This window comes from Lemur catta, chromosome 3 (assembly GCF_020740605.2).
Source record: "Lemur catta isolate mLemCat1 chromosome 3, mLemCat1.pri, whole genome shotgun sequence".
Lineage (NCBI taxonomy): Eukaryota > Metazoa > Chordata > Mammalia > Primates > Lemuridae > Lemur > Lemur catta.
This window is the reverse complement of record NC_059130.1, coordinates 52565768-52583830: the sequence shown is the minus strand read 5'-3', so window position 1 is coordinate 52583830 and position 18063 is coordinate 52565768. Positions and strand designations below refer to the sequence as shown.

Sequence of the window (18063 nt, the reverse complement as noted above, 5' to 3'; positions counted from 1 at the left end):
GGCTGACATTTTAGGACTGCACTGTCCACTCGCCACATGTGGCTATTTACACTTAAAATAGTAAATACTAACTAAAAAACGTCCCTCAATTACACTGGCCACATTGCAGGTGCCCATGAGCCACAGGTGGCTGGTGGCCACTGCAATGGCCAGCGCAGACAGGAACATTTCTGTCATCACAGGAAGTTGTGCTGAACACACAGTGACCTAGGACACTATGGAAAGCCACACACAGGCAGTCAGGGCAACCGGGACATTAGTTGGAAAAAAACAGAAAATTTAAGATAACAAGATAGTTGTACCCCAATCAACTTTTTTTATGCATCAACAAGGCTAGTTTTTGTGGTGATATGAGAATCTAGTCTAGCACTTCTTTTCTTAAAAGCATGCCTGACTCTTGTTTCTAATGTCCAAACATCCCACGTTCACGCCTGTGCATTCCAGTGGACTCCCAGGCCCTGGCTTTTCACGAGAAGAGGGCAGCGGGCCGGGTGCCGTCATCCCCTGGCCTCTGCCTCCCCATTTGTCCAATCCTCAAAGAAAACATTGTTTAGACTCTGTTCTTTCCCACAAACTCCCACTTAGTTCCTCAACTGTAAACTCCAGAGAGACAAACCAGCGGCTCACTGAGGCAGGGCTGTAGGAGTAGGAGACCCGGGGACATCCCAGGTGCCCTGGCTGCCTGCAGCGCCCAGCTCCACCCCGAGCCGGCAGGACCTGTGACTTCCCCTCGCACAGGTCAACCAAGCCAGTGGCTTCAGGCAAGTCTGCTCTCCCCATCCGCCCCTCCAGGCGCAGGGACAGGAACGTGTTCTTCGTGCCTGACTTGGGCTGCGCTGTTCCCTGTGCGGCCCAGGAACTCTGGCTCAGGCTTCTGGGCAGAGTGGCCTGGGCCGCACACCCTGAGGCCAGGCTACTTGCGGCTGCTCTGACCCCGCAAGCAGTGGGAAGGGTCAGAAACGCAGAGGGCAGCACTGCTCACCTTTCGATGATGTCCAGACGCAGCTGGTGTCCGTGAGGCAAGGTGATGAGCTCCAGCCCCGAGCTCACGCCCATGTTCCTCCTCATCTCTTCAGAGACTTCAAGTATCCTAGCAACCTGTCGGAACCAAAGGCGAAACACACCAGATGAGGAGGTGGGCTTGCCTGAACCAAGGCAGCCCGCGAAAGGAAATGCACTCAGCCGGGGCAGCGTGGATGTGCTTTACTTGCCGCATTTCCCCAGGAGCAGCAGCAGCCGACAATATGGTTCTTACGCGATATCCAGGACGTGTGAACACACACACTAGAATATAAAACCTAGGGTAAAAGGAGGACTGGGGGGAAACACCTAGACTGGTCTGCAGAACCTGCAGATTTGTTAAGTGTTTCTGCTTGGCCAGAGAACAGTTCAGTCCTTTGAGCTTTTGCCTGACACCGGCGGGACCCCGCAGTGACATTTTGCTGCCAACAGCAGGGCTGCGTGTGTGCGGAGCCAACCGATCCCCTACAGCGGAGAGGCAGAGTCTCGTCCAAGCTCCCTCTGCTGTGGGCTTTGCCATTCATGTTCTCACTTAACAGCCCCAGCTGGCGGCTGGTCCCCCTAATTACACCTCCCCAGGGCTCAGTAAATGCCACTGTATGTCTGGAAACTATTAAAAACGTGTATAGTGACTTGAAACCTGAGGTCTCAAACACACCCACTTCTCCTCCTGAGAGGTTTGCCTTAAAGAAAATCTTTCTTTGTCCCAGGCCAGCTCTCATCCCATCTCAATTTTAGTATATAGTCACAGTTTCTTGGAATCAGGGATTACTTGACCATTTATAGTTACTTATTACTTGTTATGTAGAAATGTGACAACTGAGTCAGTGTGTCTCTAAAATGGGGCTGACGACGCCTCACAGCACAATGACGTACCAACAGTGCAACCAGCAGGTACGGTGGGTCCAGCCAAGCCTGACCGCATGGCAGGCATGGGACAGTTCCTGCTCTGGTGGACTTGTCCTTGACCACAATTATCCCAGGCATGTGAGCTGTGCAGATGTCTTCATAATAGGCCACGAGAAACATCCGGAAGTTTAGCCTATATTATTAACCCCTTGACTTCAGTGGTGAGCAAAGGAACTACTGTCAACCCTGAGAGGACGAGCCTGTGGCCCCGGCTATCCGCCACCAGATGCCAGAGCAGGACGCAGGGTTCATGCTGTGCTCACACAGGCGCCCCAGGATGAGGCGTTCCAGCACGTTTGCAGTCCACATCTTGGCTATCCCAGCTCTGCTGGATCTCCGGACTCGCCCATCCCTCCTCACCCTACCCCCTCAGAAGGTGCTGTGCTGACCCACGGGAGCTCCTCCCAGCTGCCAAGGGACCTTCCAAACTGCAGTGAGAACGCCTGGCTACATTGCTGGTTCTGCTGCCCTTAGCACAGAGGACTCAGGCCTGCACCTCATTTGACTATAAAGGGCTCCAGAGGCAGGAACCTGCCTAGAAGCAGAGACTTAAACAAACACTAGAGGAAAGACCTGCCAGGCCCTCCCACACCCCACCCCGACCCCACCTTCCACGCACACGGTCTGAATCTTCTGTGAACCTACCCACTCCCTGTGGCTTCTGACATCTGAGTCTCTGTGCCTGTGTGCTGCCTTCCAAGTGCTTTCTTCGGCCTTCATCTGGCCAAACAGCTTCCAAACTCATCTGAGGGGCCCCCACCCCCTCTCCACCTTCCCCTCCAGCTCCTGTGCCTTCCCCTGCAGGGCATGTCCCAGCCGTTCCAGTGCCTTGTCCCTCCCCACCCGCCCCCACCAGACACAGGCACCTCCAGGGCAGATACCATGAGCCGGCCTGGCATACAGTAGGCACTCGATCAAGGCCAAATACAGAATGCTAGTAAACACTCGGGGCTCACTCTGGACCAGGCAAGGTGCCCAGGCCTTTTCACATATTATCTCATTTAGTCCTCTTTGACCACCTGGGTGGTCAGAATTCCTCAGAGATTCCTTATAGATGGGGGGAGGGGGAGAGAGAGGCCAGGCAGCTCGAGTGGCAGGGCCAGGCCTTCACTGCTGGGCCCCACGTCCAGCTACGGGCAAAGACAAGCAGGTGGGAGGACAGCCATACTCCAGACGCTGCAAGTGAGGCCAGGGCAGCGCCCATTTGCAGGGTGGGAGGGGCTCAGGGGCTCCTAACCGGGCTTTGGGGGCGGGGGCTGGACACTGCTGGGCAGGCCGTCTGGAGGGCTCTCAGGACCACCCGCTGTCCTGATGGCGTTCCTGGGTGCCAGCCCGCAGGGGTGGGAACCAGCACGTGGGGCCCAGATGCTACCCAGCGCCTGCTCTCAGCTCCTGGGTGGCCCCGTCCGGGCTGCCCCTGCTTTTGGGGCAGGAAACAACAGGTCTTGTCTTATTTTGCTCTTATAGGCACCGGTTGTACCTACTTGGAAGTCAGTGGTTCCAGGAGGAGAATAAGGAAATGGTGGAAGACTTGGGAGGGAAGAAAGAGGGAGGGCTAAACGCAGCCCTGCCCTGGGGCTGGGTGGGCAGAGTCCAGGCTGGCTCCTGCTTCTGGCTCTGCCTGGGTGCCTGGGACGCCATCCAGCCCTGGCCCAGGGGTGTCTGAAGGCAGATGTGGGAGTGAGGCCCCACCAGGAGGTCGACACGCACCACAGCAAGAAGGAGGGCAGACTGCACATTCTTCGTGTGAGAACAGACTCGGGGTTTAGTTTCATGGCTACCAAAGGTGGTGGGAAGGTTCTAGGCCTCCTGCAGAGAGTGGCAGGCATCTCTCCTCCTTCTAGACGATTGGTCAAGGCCATAGGAAGACGGATCCATCCCCCCTGGGAATTGGGCTGTTCTGTAAACCCAGGCCCCTGGGCGCTTCCTCTATGGAGAAGCCAGGCAGGTTCATGCCAGGCCAGAAGCCCACTCCTGGCCTGTGGGACATGGTTCCACTCTCACATCCAGCGCCCAGTGTGGCTGACTTACTAGAACAGAAATCCTCAATCCTCTTACCTCCCAAACAGGTTTAGCTCGCTTTAAAGTGAGTTAAGGATTTAACTCAGCAAATCATCTGGCCACCTACCAGCGAGCACTGCCCAAGGACCTCCAGCCAAATTGTGAACACGCCCTTTTTCTCCCAGTGCACCTGCTTCCTGGCTCTCCTCTCATGGCCTGCCCAGCCGAGGTGTGGCGGTGTGGATGTCCCCTCCCCCCAGGCCTGAGCAGTGAGGGACATTAGTTACTGAGTCATCTCTCAAGCCCTGTTTTCAGCAAGGGCCTTGTTTACCCCTAAGATGGCCAGCAACAGGGCTGTTTTGAGGAAACTTTGATTAACTTCCCTACTCCCCAGAGTACTCAGAGACTGGATTTCTTGCCTCAAATTCATGACTCAGGAAGGAAAAGCCAGTTCCTAAATAAGCCCTAACCTTTGAAGCTAACTGACTTTACTGAGCTATGAATGAAAAAGAGCTTCAAATCTGTCATTCAAATGCCCAGGTACCAGCCTCTTTCTGCTGAGGAGAGCAGCTAAGTCCAGCCCAGCCTAAGATACCTGTTGTCTAGAATGCAGTTGACCCTGCTTATCTGTGGGTTCAGAAACTGTGGGTTCAACCAACCCTGGCTTGAAAATATTTCAAAAAAATTACGTCAGTACTGAACATGTACACTTTTTCCTTGTCATTCATTATTCCCTAAACAATGTGGTATAACGACTATTTACAAAGCACTTACCCTGTATCAGTATCATAGGTAATCCAGAGATGATTTAAAGTATATGAGAAGATATGCATAGGTTATATGCAAATACTGCACCATTTTATCTAAGGCACTTGAGCATTGTGGATGTTGGTATCTGCTGGAGGTCCTACCACGAATCCCCCATGGATACCGAGGGACAGTGTTTCTCTCTGAAGGGTGAGGTGGTTGGGGACCACCAGTGAACAAAAGCCACCCGTATCTAAAAGAGATACTTCCTATCAAAAATGATGATGATGTAAACATATTTATTTAGTCACATGAAAAAACAGTCATGAAATGTTTAATCAAAGATTCAGGGTTTGGAATAGTCTGTATAGACTAGTGCCATTTCTGTAAAACAAACATTATACATGCAATTATTTACATGTATCTATTTGCAGAGCAAATGATAATGTAATGTTTTTGCATACACTAAATGTTGACAATGGTGATCACCAGGACACTGGATTTTGTGTGATTTTTTTTTCTTTTAATTTGTGTTTTATATTTTTTTAAATTAAGAAAGTATTATAAAAAAATCAAGGTAACTTTAAAAATGTTTATTTGTACTAAGGACCATTTTAGTAACAAAATAACTATATAATGTATGTAAGTATGATGTATAGTGCATAATGAAATAAAAATAACCAAGGTTCTGCTGCTCTAGAAACTACGTTTTCATCTACGCCCTCCTCTCCTGTGGCTTTGGCGCTACCAGTTCTCAGGGAGTTGAGGCCAGGGGAGGAGGAGGATTCTGTAGCAGCTGCTGACACAGCGGGGGTGGGGGTGGCCCCGGCAGCAGCTGCCACCCTCTGTCCAAGGTGAGTTTTACAAGCTTCCTGCCCGGGCAAAGGTTGCCCTGACTTGTGGTTCCCACCCCTTCAATAAATCCCCACACCAGTGTTATCATCAGACTTTTCCCATGAGCAAAGCACTTAAAGGGTAAGGCAGAATGAGGCCAGACAGGACCCCCCTTCCAAAACTTCAAAAGCCAGAATAAAACCCGCCTCCCGAGCTCTTACCTTGCAGTCCGTGCTCAGCATGTGCTGGGCAATGACCCTGGGGTCGCTGTTGGTGAACAGTTCTTTTGCACGTTTCAGCATTGCTGTTTCCAGGGGCTTGTTCTCAGCAGGAAGGAGCTTTGACTCAAAGTCGTTGGGCCTGAACGAGGAGACAGTCTCCAGGACGGGCTTCATGAACTTGCCCTCGTTCTCCTTGTCTGTCTGTGCTGCCCAAGGTTCCCACGGTCTCGCCCCGTCATCGCCATCAAGGATCGAGTAGTTGATGCCAGAGTTCCGGGGGCCCGGCGCCCCGTTCTGCTTGGCCGTCAGCAGTTCGGGATGGCTGCCCTGGGCACACGAGGGCAGCCTTGCTCCCCGGTCACAGCCTGCGGCAAAGGCTGGGTTCAGTTCACAGTAGTTGGCCTCCGAGTTGAGCCAGGCGGGCGGAGACGAGGGAGCTTTGAGGAAGGGCACCTTGCAGGGCTTTGGGGGTGGCTTCGGGCACAGCTGGCTGTCCGATCCCCGCAGTGCCTCCCCCGGCCTGGCATCCGAGGAGACCCTCCGAACCACCGCCGGGCTCAGAGTGGGCTCGCTGCCCGTCCTGAACACGGGCGAGCTAGGGCAGGGGCTTGCGTCCACGCCCGGGGACTGCGAGGGCAGCTTACAGCCTGTGGGGAATAAGAGAAGGTCAGAGAGAGCACAGCTGTGTGGAGAACACAAAACAAACAAAACTAGAGTGACAGCTCCCCAGCCCTCCATTCATGCCCTTGGGTTTCAATTTTCATTCCCAAAAGAAAACTCAGTGTGACTGCCCCACACCCAATCTCGGTGAGGGCGAGGCGGCCCACCCCACACTTCTGGGGGCAATTCTCAATCCCAGGGATTGCCCACAGCTCGGAGGGCAGTGAGTAAAGTAATCTTGCCCTAAGAAACAGAAATCATTAGCCACACAGCATAAAGGGCCCTGAGTCACTCTCAAGCCAGGGTGGAGCCCAGCCAGCTTTAAACGAAGAGCTAGGGACACAGGAAAGGACAAGAGGACGTTGCAATAACCCACATCGAAGCAGTTTACAAAGGGGTATTAGGAAAATCACTTTGTGGTCCCAAGAAAGGTTATGAAAATAATGACAAACAATGCCATGTCCTACTAATGTAAGCGCGTACTAGGTTTCCCTACACCCCGGGCCTTGTCACTCTTCTGGCCTCGAAAGGAGAATGGAGAAGATCTGCCAAAAGCCCTGGGATTGACGCCCGCCAGCCTCTGCCCAGGAAGGGGACTAAGGGAGTGGGCTCATTTGTCATGAAGGCCCCAGTTATCGAATGGGCTTAAAATCAGAAAGCCTGGACTCAAATGCTAGGCGTCTCTGGACATTAGCCTCTCTGTGCCTCAGCTTCCTCAGCTGCAAAACGGGGATAATCCTGCCCACCTTGAAAGCTTGCTATGAGGCGTAGCAGCCAGCATCCATAAAGCATTTGGCTCAGTGCTTTGCAACTGGCTCTTGTCCTGCAAACCACTTCCCCTCCAGGCTGCAGGCACGGAGCCTCATGTCAGCTTCAAGTTAGACAGATGACTAGACTGAGCAGGGCAACCCCTTGAAGGAAATCGGGATCATGAGCCACCCTCCTCCCTGAAAGTCCCCAGGGACATACCGATCGGCAGGTAACTTTCCGACTGGTGGGCTTTGAGGGATAAGGCTCGTCGGTCCTGCATGTGATCCAGGCAGGCTGGCTGGCTCCCGCTCTTCTCTTTATTTCTGAAGCAACAGACAAATGGGACAGAAAAATCATTAAATCATAAAACCTTTAGATAACATCATGGAAAGAAGAAAGAAAGAAAGAAAAGAAAGAAAGAGAACTGCTCAGAATGAGAGCGCTCCAGCATACCCTAACAGCAACGGAACGTCGGCTGGAGGAGGACATTACTGAGGGGGCGTGTGCGCCAGCCCCGTGCCCATGCCCAGTGCAGCAAGTCCTAGGATGCCTCCTCTGAGCCTTCCCATCCTGTTTAACAGAGCAGGGTAAAAGTTTTACTGTACCCTTGGGAAAATCTGAGGAATTGGAATGTGTACTTTTAACAGAGCCTAAAATTACTTACAGACCCAGGGGAATGACTTGTTTAACTAACATGCATTTTCCACATGCTTTTCAGTGTCACGGTTAGGAAGGAAGCTGTGGGGCAGCTTCTATTTCAGTGCAAATCTCAGCATCTCCCAAATAATCGGCAGGACAGCCGGGGAGGCTGCCATCCCCATCCTCCTGGCAGCGCAGGGGGTCCCCACAGACAGCCCCTGCTGCTGAGCTTGCAGAAGGCACCAGCTGGTCACCAAGCGGCACCTGGGAGGCCCCGTGCGCAGCCACCCAGGGAAGAGGCACAAGGTAATCTTCATACCCTCGCCGTTCCTCCTTCTGTCCCTTTCCAACGCAAACTGAGAATGTCTCTCACCAGCACTGAGCAGCAGAAACTTGTGCTAGAGGAGAAGGCACTGCACCAGCCAAGCTGTAATGAACTTTAATGGCCCTCCCACAAGCACAAAACATTCTTATGTTACAGAAATCACAAAGTTCCTTCCTACCTTTGCAAGCACCAAAGAAAAGACAGATTAAAAAAAACCAAACTCCCAGCAACAGGGAAATTCCAGCAACCTCTCAGAGATAAGGCAAGACAGAGGGCAAATTCCAAAAGGAAATGGCTTCCAAGAAGTGGTATTTAAGCGGTGACCACAGCAATTGATCGGTCAGACTCCAGGAGCCCAGAGCAGCAGGGCCTGGAGCAACCTGGCTGGGAGCACACCTTTGCCCAGGGCCGGCCCAGCCCACCAACCAGCCGGCCCCACGTCAGCGTGGGTGGAGCCGGGCCAGGGCTGACGTCCCTGAGCCACTGAAGGGCAGCGGGGCAGGGCGGTGGGCCGTGGGGTCACCTTTCCTGTTTGGTCCTTCCCCCCACTTAGGCATTCCTGGGCCTGCGGCCGAAGCAGTGACAAGACTCAGGAGGTTCTGCATTCCAAAGGGGAAACAGAAAAGTGGCTCTGTTCCGTCTGTCTTGTTGACTTAGAGACTTTCTTCATCCTTTTTTCATTTCTTATCTTAAAAAAAAAATTAGTTTCTAAACCAGGATCACTGAGGGCAGACTAGGAGGCCTTCCTCCCAGCGGCTCTGCAGGGCTGCCAGCTGCGCTGTCACTCTGTTCATGACGACAACTCCCTGCTTCGAGCCTTCAGGAGCCAACCCCACTCCCCGAGCAAACAGAGGAAAGGTGCCCCTTTGATGTTTTAAGGGATCTTATGTCCAATGTTATTACTACGGAAATGAGGATTGCTAAATATCGGGTCTTGCCGACTGCCCTGAGTCTCATGTTCTCCTCCCCTCCGATGACAACTGTGACTCTTAGCACTTACCTAGCACCCACTAGGTGCTTGCACCATCCTGAGCACTTTGCACATATTAAATCATTTTACTCTCACAAGCCCCGGCCCGGAAAGGTTAAATTGCTTGCTCGTGGTCAAACAGTCGGCCGCCCCGGCCTCCAGGTCCACACCCCGATGCTGATGCGAGCCGCAGCCCCCAGGTACCACACAGCTGCCATCTGCATCACTCACTGAGTCCTGCATTTCGCTTCTGAATTTTTGCAGTATAGAAATTACAGTTTATGACATTTCCTTATGGTCCAGAAAGAAAACCAATGAGTGGATAAAACACATTGGTTTATGCATATAAGCCCAGAAGCCGGGGAGCCGGAGAGGGGCTGGGGCTGGTCTATGCCCCCCATGCCTGTCTCCTCCCTGCTGTCCCTTCCCGGCACAGCAGGTAATACACACATGGACTCTGAGCTCCACGAGAGGCAGGTCCTATACACCACAGGACGCCAACCCTGACGTTTGACAGCAGGGCACCTCGGCTCAGTGGTGTTTTGAGCCCCTGATTTTCCATCTAGTTCTCTGAGTTCTTCTCCCCCCTTTCCTGAGGTTCAGACTACAGCTGCCACACTCTCTGCGTCTCCTGTCTTAGAAACTCACCTGTTCTCACTGAGTCAACTACTCTTTCCACGTGGACCACACCCTAATCTAAGACTTTAGCCCTAAACCCCTCCTGGGCTCCCACACGGCTGCTGAATGCCGGCACTCAGCAAGCCCTCAGTCACATCTCAGGTGGAACAATTGGTTTTTCCTCCAAAGTCCCCTGTCCTAGTCACTCTGTGGTCTCCGACTTGCCCACACAGAGGAGTCTCTGCTTCCCGATCTCTGGACTCTGGCTCCGCCCCACTCTCGCCTCCTGGTCTCTCTTCTCCCTCCCTGCTCACCCCTTGCTCATCGCTGTCCAGTTCAGTTCTTAGGACACCCTGCTCACTACATCGAGTCTCTGCAGCTCCCTCAAAGCCCTTAGCCTGGCATTAAGGCCGCCCTGTGGTCTGGCTAGGGCTACTCTGGAAGCCTCCGCAGCCGGCTGCTTGTACAGAGCCTCTGCTCCAGCCCAACTTACTCATTCCCAGCTCTTCTGCCCTTGTCTGTCTCACGCTTCTGCCCACACTGTGACTCCGGCCTGCAACACCCTCCCCTTTGCAGCATCGACCCAAATTTCCCCCCCGAATCCTAGCCCTGCAGCCCTCTCCGTCAGCCCGGCCTGTCCCCTCCCTCGGCTCCTGCACCATTTGTTCCTGGCACAACCCAGTTGGGATCTAACTGTGACAGCCACCCCACTAACGGTAGGCATCCCTACAAACATCTTTTATTTCTCTGTTCCAGGGTGAACCCCTCACCTGCCTAGCTAAGCTTGGGCACCCCCAAGCACCTCTCGTGGGCCTGACACCACCTGCGGAGCTCCCGACCCACCTGAGGAGGTTTCCCCTGGGCAAGCTCTGCTCTCGGGCCTGGGCACTGCCCATGGTGAAGCTCAGCCTCTTGGTCACATCTGGCCTTCCCTCGGCGAGGCTGCCCTCCCAGGCCCGGCCCGGGGAGGTGCCGTAACGCTCCTCCAGGCACCGCAGGGGCACCGTCCTGTTGATGGGCTGGAAGATGATGGCGCCGCTCTGCTGGGAGATGGGCCGGCGGTTGCCCACGTAGCAGCGCACCAGGCCGGGGATGGAGTCGAAGCTCTCCATCTCGAACTGGTACTGCACGCGGCTGTAGGCCTCGCTGAGCCGCAGAACCGTGCGGTGGATCTTGAAGTGCTGAGCGAGGTTCTTCCACTGACAGGTCAGGACAAAGTTCCCAGGGCTGGACAGAGAGTCTCGCACCAGAAAGTCGCCATCTCGCTGCACGAGGTTTTCGGACACCTTTGGGACAAAATGGTGAGTGAGGAGCAGAAAACGAAAACTCAAGCTCCTTTTAAAGGCTTATTGCTGCCAACAGAAGACAATGCTATTACGGCTCTTCTTCAGTAGGCTCTTTAGTTTTTCAAAGGTCAACTTGGTAGCAGATCTAATCGTTCATTCAAGAACTACTCACTGACCCCCCACGACGTGCCAGGCGCCACTGCAGGCACTGCAGGCCACAGTGACCTCATGGAGCTCCCATTTTTAGTGGAAAGCTTCTATTTTAGTGAAGATAAACAAACAATAGCTATAGTGTGTCCGACGTTGTAAAGTTAAGGAAAAACTAAATCAGGAAGAGAGATCGTGTTTGGGAGGGGATGAGGGCTGGCCTTTAAAATAGCATGGTCAGGGAGGTGTCCAGAGAAGATGATGTTTATACAGACTTGAAGGATGTAAAGTGACAGAAAATAAGAGATGAGAAAATGTGTACCTGGAGGGTCTGAGTTTCCTCCCCAAGAAGTGGAGTGAGAAGGAAGGTGTTTGTTGGTAGGATGCCAGAAGGCACCCTCGGAGCCCCCTCCAGGCCCAGCCAGTGGGAAGGAGGAGCCCCATGCAAGACTGTGGAACCAGAGACGTGTGTGGATTCTGGACACACCAATTCCTGTATAGAAGGACTAAAACAAAGGCAGGCTGGAGTGCCTCATCTCACAGTTAATATATTTGCAAAGCACTAGTACAGTGCCTGGAATGCAGTAGATGCTCAAAAACAGTTAACTGTGATGATGGTGATGCTTATAGTAAAAGGAGAATTCAGGCCAGGCTTGGTGGCTCACGCCTGTAATCTTAGCACTTTGGGAGGCTGAGGCAGGAGGATTGCTTGAGGCCAGGAGTTCAAGACCAGCCTGAGCAAGAGTGAGATCCTATCTCTACAAAAAGTAGAAAAATTAGCTGGGTGTGGTGGTGCTCACCTGTAGTCCCAACTAGTTGGGAGGCTGAGGCAGGAGGATCACTTGAGCCCAGGAGTTTGAGGTTGCAGTGAGCTATGATGACATCACTGCACTCTTAGCTGGGACAACAGAGTGAGCCTCTGTCTCAAAAAACAAACAAACAAAAACCCTAAACTACCCCCCACTTCCCGCCAAGAAAAAGAAAAAAAAAAGGAGAATTTACACCGTGGTGTAGCCTAGTGGTTCCTGGGGCCGGCCTGGGTTTGCATCCTGGCTCAGCCGTCTGACTTTGCACAAGTTACATAATCTCTTTGCAGCTCAGTTACACCATCTGTAAAACGGGGATAATATTACCTACAGAGTGGCTATAAAGATTTAAGGGGGTAAAGTGTGAGCTGTAACTATCATTATTATGGTTACAGTGTTCAGTTATCCAGTCTGGAGTGATTTATTGCTGAAAATTTATACTCAGGGCAAATGGTAAACAAATTTTATGATCACATTAAGGAGAAGGATGGTAGTGACAGTCATCAGTTTTATAATCTCTTACAATTTTTTCTGGGACCTTCCAATATTTGACCAATAGTATACTTCTGTTAGCTTAAAATAGAAGGCTATCATAGTTACTTTAAAATTATATCTTTGCTTTAACAATGTTTTCACACAGAAATTCCATTTCTTGGAGTTGAGCCTGTGAAAACAATTATAGGCATGAACATAATAGTTATCTTAAAGGATGCTGGTCAGAGTGTTAGAAACACCCTCACATGTCCAATAAATTGTGGTGCATGGATACCATGGGCATATGTACAATGCAGGCTGGCACAGAAGAATACTTTATAGCAGGTGAAAACTCCCAGGACATATTAAATGAATAGAGTAGGCTACAGAAAAAGTACATGCAGTACGGGCCACACTTGATTTAGGAAACTCTGGGAGGAAACACGTATTAACATGTTCACAGTGGTTATCTCCAGGAGGCAGAATTACGGATGAAAGTTTAATTTTCTTCTTTTTGTTCTCTATATTTTCTACAATCAATTTTAAACTTAAAAAAAAGTCAGAATAAGAATTATTTCTTTGAACACATGGAGAAATCTGCTACACTGAAGAAATAATAATAATAATTCACAACATGATGCCCTTCCCCTCACCCCCTGCCCACACACTTCCTGTCATGTTGTCCTTGGTTAATGATTGGCCAGATCAGGTTTATGATAAAAATCCAAGGGAAATTCTTTACCTCAATTCTGTAGATTTATTCTATTTTTCAATTTTTATAGTATTAAGTAAAAAAACATTATTCCTGGCAATCACCCAAATGGCAATCACACAGAGTATATGCCAGGCCACGAGTCTCTGGGTCACAGGCCCTGGTGGGGAAAGGACGGATGGAGTGAGTGACTGCGGCCCATGAGGGCAGAGGCAGCCTTGCTGGTCGGGGCCACCTGCCCCTGTGACACCCTGTCTTCTCCCGAAGTTAAGCCACTGCCTTAAAAGGGACGCCAGTTCCAAAGGTATGAGGCTGCAGGCAGCTGGCCAAGAGTTCAATTACCTGAACCACAGCCTGACCTCGTACTTCAGGTCGCTGCTGCCTCCTGCCGACTGCGGGACACTGGCTTTCCCTCCACCCACTTACGGGGCACGCGGAAGCACTGAGTTCCTGACCTCAGTTCTTCCAAAGGTCTCCTTAGAGACGGTCTACGTTAAGTCACTTCATAGTATTTGTTTTTGGCTAAACAGGAGCTCAGAGTGGGACCGTGCAGGGTCATCAGTCTGGGCACTGCCTGAGGGCAGGCGGGTGTGTGCTGCAGGGGACGAGACCAGTACCTGTCGGGGGATGCGGCCATGGTACCAGGCGTGGCTGCGCAGGTCCTCGCCGCTCAGCAGCAGCTCCTCCTCCAGCTCCTTCTTCAGCCTCTCAGGGGTCCTGTCCATGACGTGCCTCTCCTTGGAGAACTGCAACACAGGGTGGACAGTGAGCTCACCCTGCGGGCCCGGCCAGGCCATGCCAGCGGGAGACACGCCCGCCTTGCCGCTTTGCTCTAATCGAACCAGTGCATGCCGAAAGCTGCGCTCAGATAGGGGAGCCTGGATAATGATTACAATTAGCTGTGACCTTTCATTTCTCTGGCTACAAGTACATAATACAATTTTCACCTGCACATGGGGACCCTGATAGGAGAGTCTACTCAGGAAGCAGTTACCTGGGCAAGAGGGGCCGGGGAGAGATGTGCGAGGCAGTGAGACCCATAGGGAAGGCTGCTCTTCCCGGGGGAAGTGGGGGGAGCTTCCCCATTCTGCTCCGTAACTGCCCCAGCACAGAGCCGGGAAGGGCAGAGTTCCTGCCTGGCCTTAGATCCTGGGCCTCTGCGGCAGGGAGGCCCTGGGTACAGTCCTTGGGCTGGTAGCAGTGGCCCTGAGTTCTTTGCTGCTAGCAAACTCAAATTCAGGAATTGAGTTAGTCTGTAGAAAGCTTTAGAGCAATTAGAGCAATTTTACGTCTCTTGAATCTAAAAATACAAGTCTGAGTTTGCATTTTCCATGTCTTCCTTATTTCATTTTTCTAATATTTCATTTTTATGACAGATTGGAAATTGAAACTGAACAACAAAAAAACCCAACTGGTCCTTCTCCCAAGATAGTTTGAGAATCACTGGTCTAGAGCATTACACAGTGGCCATGGCGGGGCATTCTGGGTGGGCATAACCCAGGCCCACTTACGACACGTGAACTGAAGCTGGACACCTGCCCAGTCCCCAGCACACACCAGGCTCAGGGACTGCTCGCTGAAGGTCACATGAGCAGGAGAAGGCTGTGTTCTTGTGGTTTTCCCAGTTCCCCAGCTTGCCCTCCAAACGCCCACAGGAGCCACAAAAGTACTCCTTATCAGACTGCTTTGCACCTCAGCAAGGAAAAAGCCCCAAATCCTTCACCAAAGAAAACAAAAACAGACTTGGGATTTTAGGGCGGGATTCTTACCCTCTAGTGTCCCTGCACACATTGGCCCATGAGGGGCCCTGGCTGAAGAATGACTCTGGGGCTGATCTCTAGGTGGGGCTCCAGCTTACTGTTTGCTTGTCCCCGCTCCTCTTCCCATCCCTCTCCTTGCTGGGCAGGTGCTCAGGAGTGTTTGAAGAACGGAATTTGCATCAAAGAGACGCTGGTGCTGGCTGTCATGACATCCGGGGGCTTTAGATGGGGATGTCCAACACGCCTGCTCCCACCATTACTTACGTACAGCCACACCTGAATGTGGGCTGTCAACCCAGTCACACTCATTGTCCATGTCTTGTCCGTTTGCCTCCCTCTAGACTCTAAGTTTCATGAGAACAGAAATCCATCTACCTTTTTCCCCACTGCCCTCAATCAGTGCCTGAAAATATTAGTATCAGGCACTTCGTATTTACTAAGTGAACAAATACCCCAGGATGCGGAAGGTCGATGACTTCTCTTAGCTGTGGAGGTTCTCCCCTTCTCTGTCAAATCATCTGAAGCCCTGCGTTGGCTGGGCGTGTGGCCACATGACTAAATTCTGGCCAGGAAGGGTAAACTGCAGTGTCGGTGAGACTTCTGAGGGGAGATGTGATGGCTGGAGCTTCGGTACCGTCCTGGACCTCGAGGAGGAAGCCACACCCGAGGAGGGGCGGGCGGGAGGCGGGAACCAGGCTGGGTCCCTGAGCACTGTGGGGCCAGCACAGCCCTGGATCGCTGGCCTCCAGGCCTTCTATGCGATCTCCTTTCTCACTGAAGCCTGTGATTTGGGGTGTTCCTGCCAGAGGCGGCTGAGCTGATCTTAGCCGAAACTGTGGCCAGAGCCCCTGTGTAGCCGCCCTGGCAGGTGGTCTGTGTGCCCCGCCTATGCCCCTCGTGCTGCCCCCTGGGCCCACTTCTTGGTCTGAGCTTTGAAAACGTAGAGGTCTTAAAACATACAGCAGGTCTTATGTAATTCTTCACTGAAAATGCATTTGCTCTTATCCAAGAAGCCATTTCCATATTTACGTTTTCTTTCCTCCTGATGCCCCGATGCCAGACCACACCTTCCCCTTCCCCACCCCTTGCTCAGCACTGCTCATGACAACAAGGGGTATTTTTTTTTTTTTAGCGTTTTATATGCATGAATCTTTCATTTCAGGTTTGGAGATAATACTGTTTTATACTCGATACTGAAAATATAAAATCAGCTATCTTGTTACTTCTGTCCTAACTCCTTAGATAAAACAGGAAAATCCTGAATAGTTGCTCTTTCACGCTGCAGACCTGGCGAGGGGCTGTTGGGGAGTCGGGGTACTGACTGTAGGGAGGCACCCAGGGAGGGGAGGAAAGGAGGTTAGTAAGAGCTAGCGAGGCTTCCAGATAATCTGGGACGGAAGACCAGACTTCAGAGAACATGCCCTTAAGGTCTTGCATAATTTGTGAAGAGCCTGGAGGTTACACAACTGCCTAGACTTGTATTTTAAAAGGGAAGGAGGGAGAGAGGAAGGGAGAGAAAGAGGGAGGGAGGAGTGGAAGGGAGGGAAGAAGATTCGGTGAAAAAGTGATGGCCAAAGGGCTTTCTACTTCCAGCCAGTGAGGGCTGGTCTTGGCACAGTGAAAGGAGTGAGGCGTGTGACATGGGCAACATCTTCCAACAATAAAGACAGCAATTCAAGAGAGTCACAAAGGGTCACCTCATGATTCAATAGTGGCTATTTTGGGTGTGGGTGCCTCCTAGAACTTTCGCATACTGTTTTAATCACATATATTAACACAAGTTCTGTTTTTCCCAGCTGCCTGTATTTTATGAGACCTTGACCTTATAACAACTATCATTTTGCCTCTATGGATAAGTATTTGGATGAGCTGTAAACCTCATGGTTGGTGAGAAGTGACCATATAAGAAACTGTGGCAAAATGTATCCATTTGTATCTTTGAGAGCACTGTAATTGACATTTGTGCTTCTTTAGGACCAGAAAAGAGATTCCTGTTTCACCCAACTGGCCACATGTCTATGACATTTGGCAGAATTCTACTGGCTTCGCCCAAACAGCCTGAATTCTTGGTGACAGTGCACCCTTCTGCTTCTCTGCTGGCATATGAGAAGAATTTGGTTTCTTTTTTGAGACAGGGTCTCACTCTGTTGCCCAGGCTGGAGTGCAGTGGCATGAGTGTAGCTAACTACAGCCTCAAACTCCTGGGATCAGGTAATACTACCACCTCAGCCTCCTGAGTAGCTGGGACTACAGGCGTGTGCCACCATGCCCAGATTAATTTTATTTTTTGTAAAGATGGGGTCTATGTTGCCCAGGCTGATCTCCAACCCCTGGCCTCAAGCAATCCTCCCACCTAGTCTCCCAGACTGCTGGGAATAGAGATGAGAGCCAACACACCTGGCTAGGAATTTCAATTTTCCCCTGAAATGCAACCATCTTGGTCATGGCCTAAGCTAGTTTTTAGGTCTTGGCTACAAAGAAAATTCTAGTAATTTAAGGTAATACAAAGTACTTCTGCCCTCAGCAAACATTTCATCCCATTTGTGCAGCTATCAGTGTCCTGTGATTGATCTAAATTCTTTGTTTTTCGAGACAGAGTCTCACTCTGTCGTACTGGGTAGAGTGCAGTGGTATCAGCCTAGCTCACAGCAACCTCAAACTCCTGGGCTCAAGCAAACCTCCTGCCTCAGCCTCCTGAGTAGTTGGGACTACAGGCACATGCCACCATGCCCAGCTAATTTTTCTATTTTTTTGTAGAGATGTGGTCTCACTCTTGCTCAGGCTGGTTCTGAACTCCTGAGCTCAAGCGATCCTCCTGCCTCAGCCTCCCAGAGTGCTAGGATTACAGGTATGAGACAGTGCACCTGGCCGATTAACCTAAATTCGAATTGATTTTACCAATGCCCTAAGAACCTCTTGCCTTCTTTAGGCTACACTTCTGAGGTAAGAGTAGAAGAGATACACATTGCATTCGCTCGTATAACATTCATGTGCAACTGTTATTTGCATAGCCCAGAATTGTGCATGAGAAGAGACACAATAAGGGGCCAGGCCCCAGTGTTCCAACTGCTTCCAATCTTGGGAAAATGAAGAGGAACAAGCACATCGTTCAGATCCATCCCGCTCCAATAGTCTTTTCTCCTAGTTCTATTTTCGAGCTCCCTCACGTTTGTTTCTGTAGCCG

At 51.4% G+C, this 18063-nt stretch overlaps 1 protein-coding gene across 4 annotated transcripts in view; it reads right to left on the bottom strand.

Moving 5' to 3' along the window:
* BCAR3 (BCAR3 adaptor protein, NSP family member) overlaps positions 1 to 18063 on the bottom strand; it is a 109320-nt gene that overhangs the window by 12670 nt on the left and 78587 nt on the right. For 2 of the 4 annotated variants that reach the window (XM_045547506.1, XM_045547507.1), the window contains 5 exons: positions 13737 to 13865; positions 10538 to 10980; positions 7362 to 7465; positions 5733 to 6379; positions 983 to 1098 (listed from right to left, as the gene is read on the bottom strand). In XM_045547506.1, the coding sequence (XP_045403462.1) occupies positions 983 to 1098; positions 5733 to 6379; positions 7362 to 7465; positions 10538 to 10980; positions 13737 to 13865 (1439 nt within the window). Of the gene's footprint in view, positions 1 to 982; positions 1099 to 5732; positions 6380 to 7361; positions 7466 to 8100; positions 8118 to 8284; positions 8616 to 10537; positions 10981 to 13736; positions 13866 to 18063 lie in introns of those variants that run through there. The other 2 variants (XM_045547508.1, XM_045547509.1) reach the window with 2 other exon arrangements.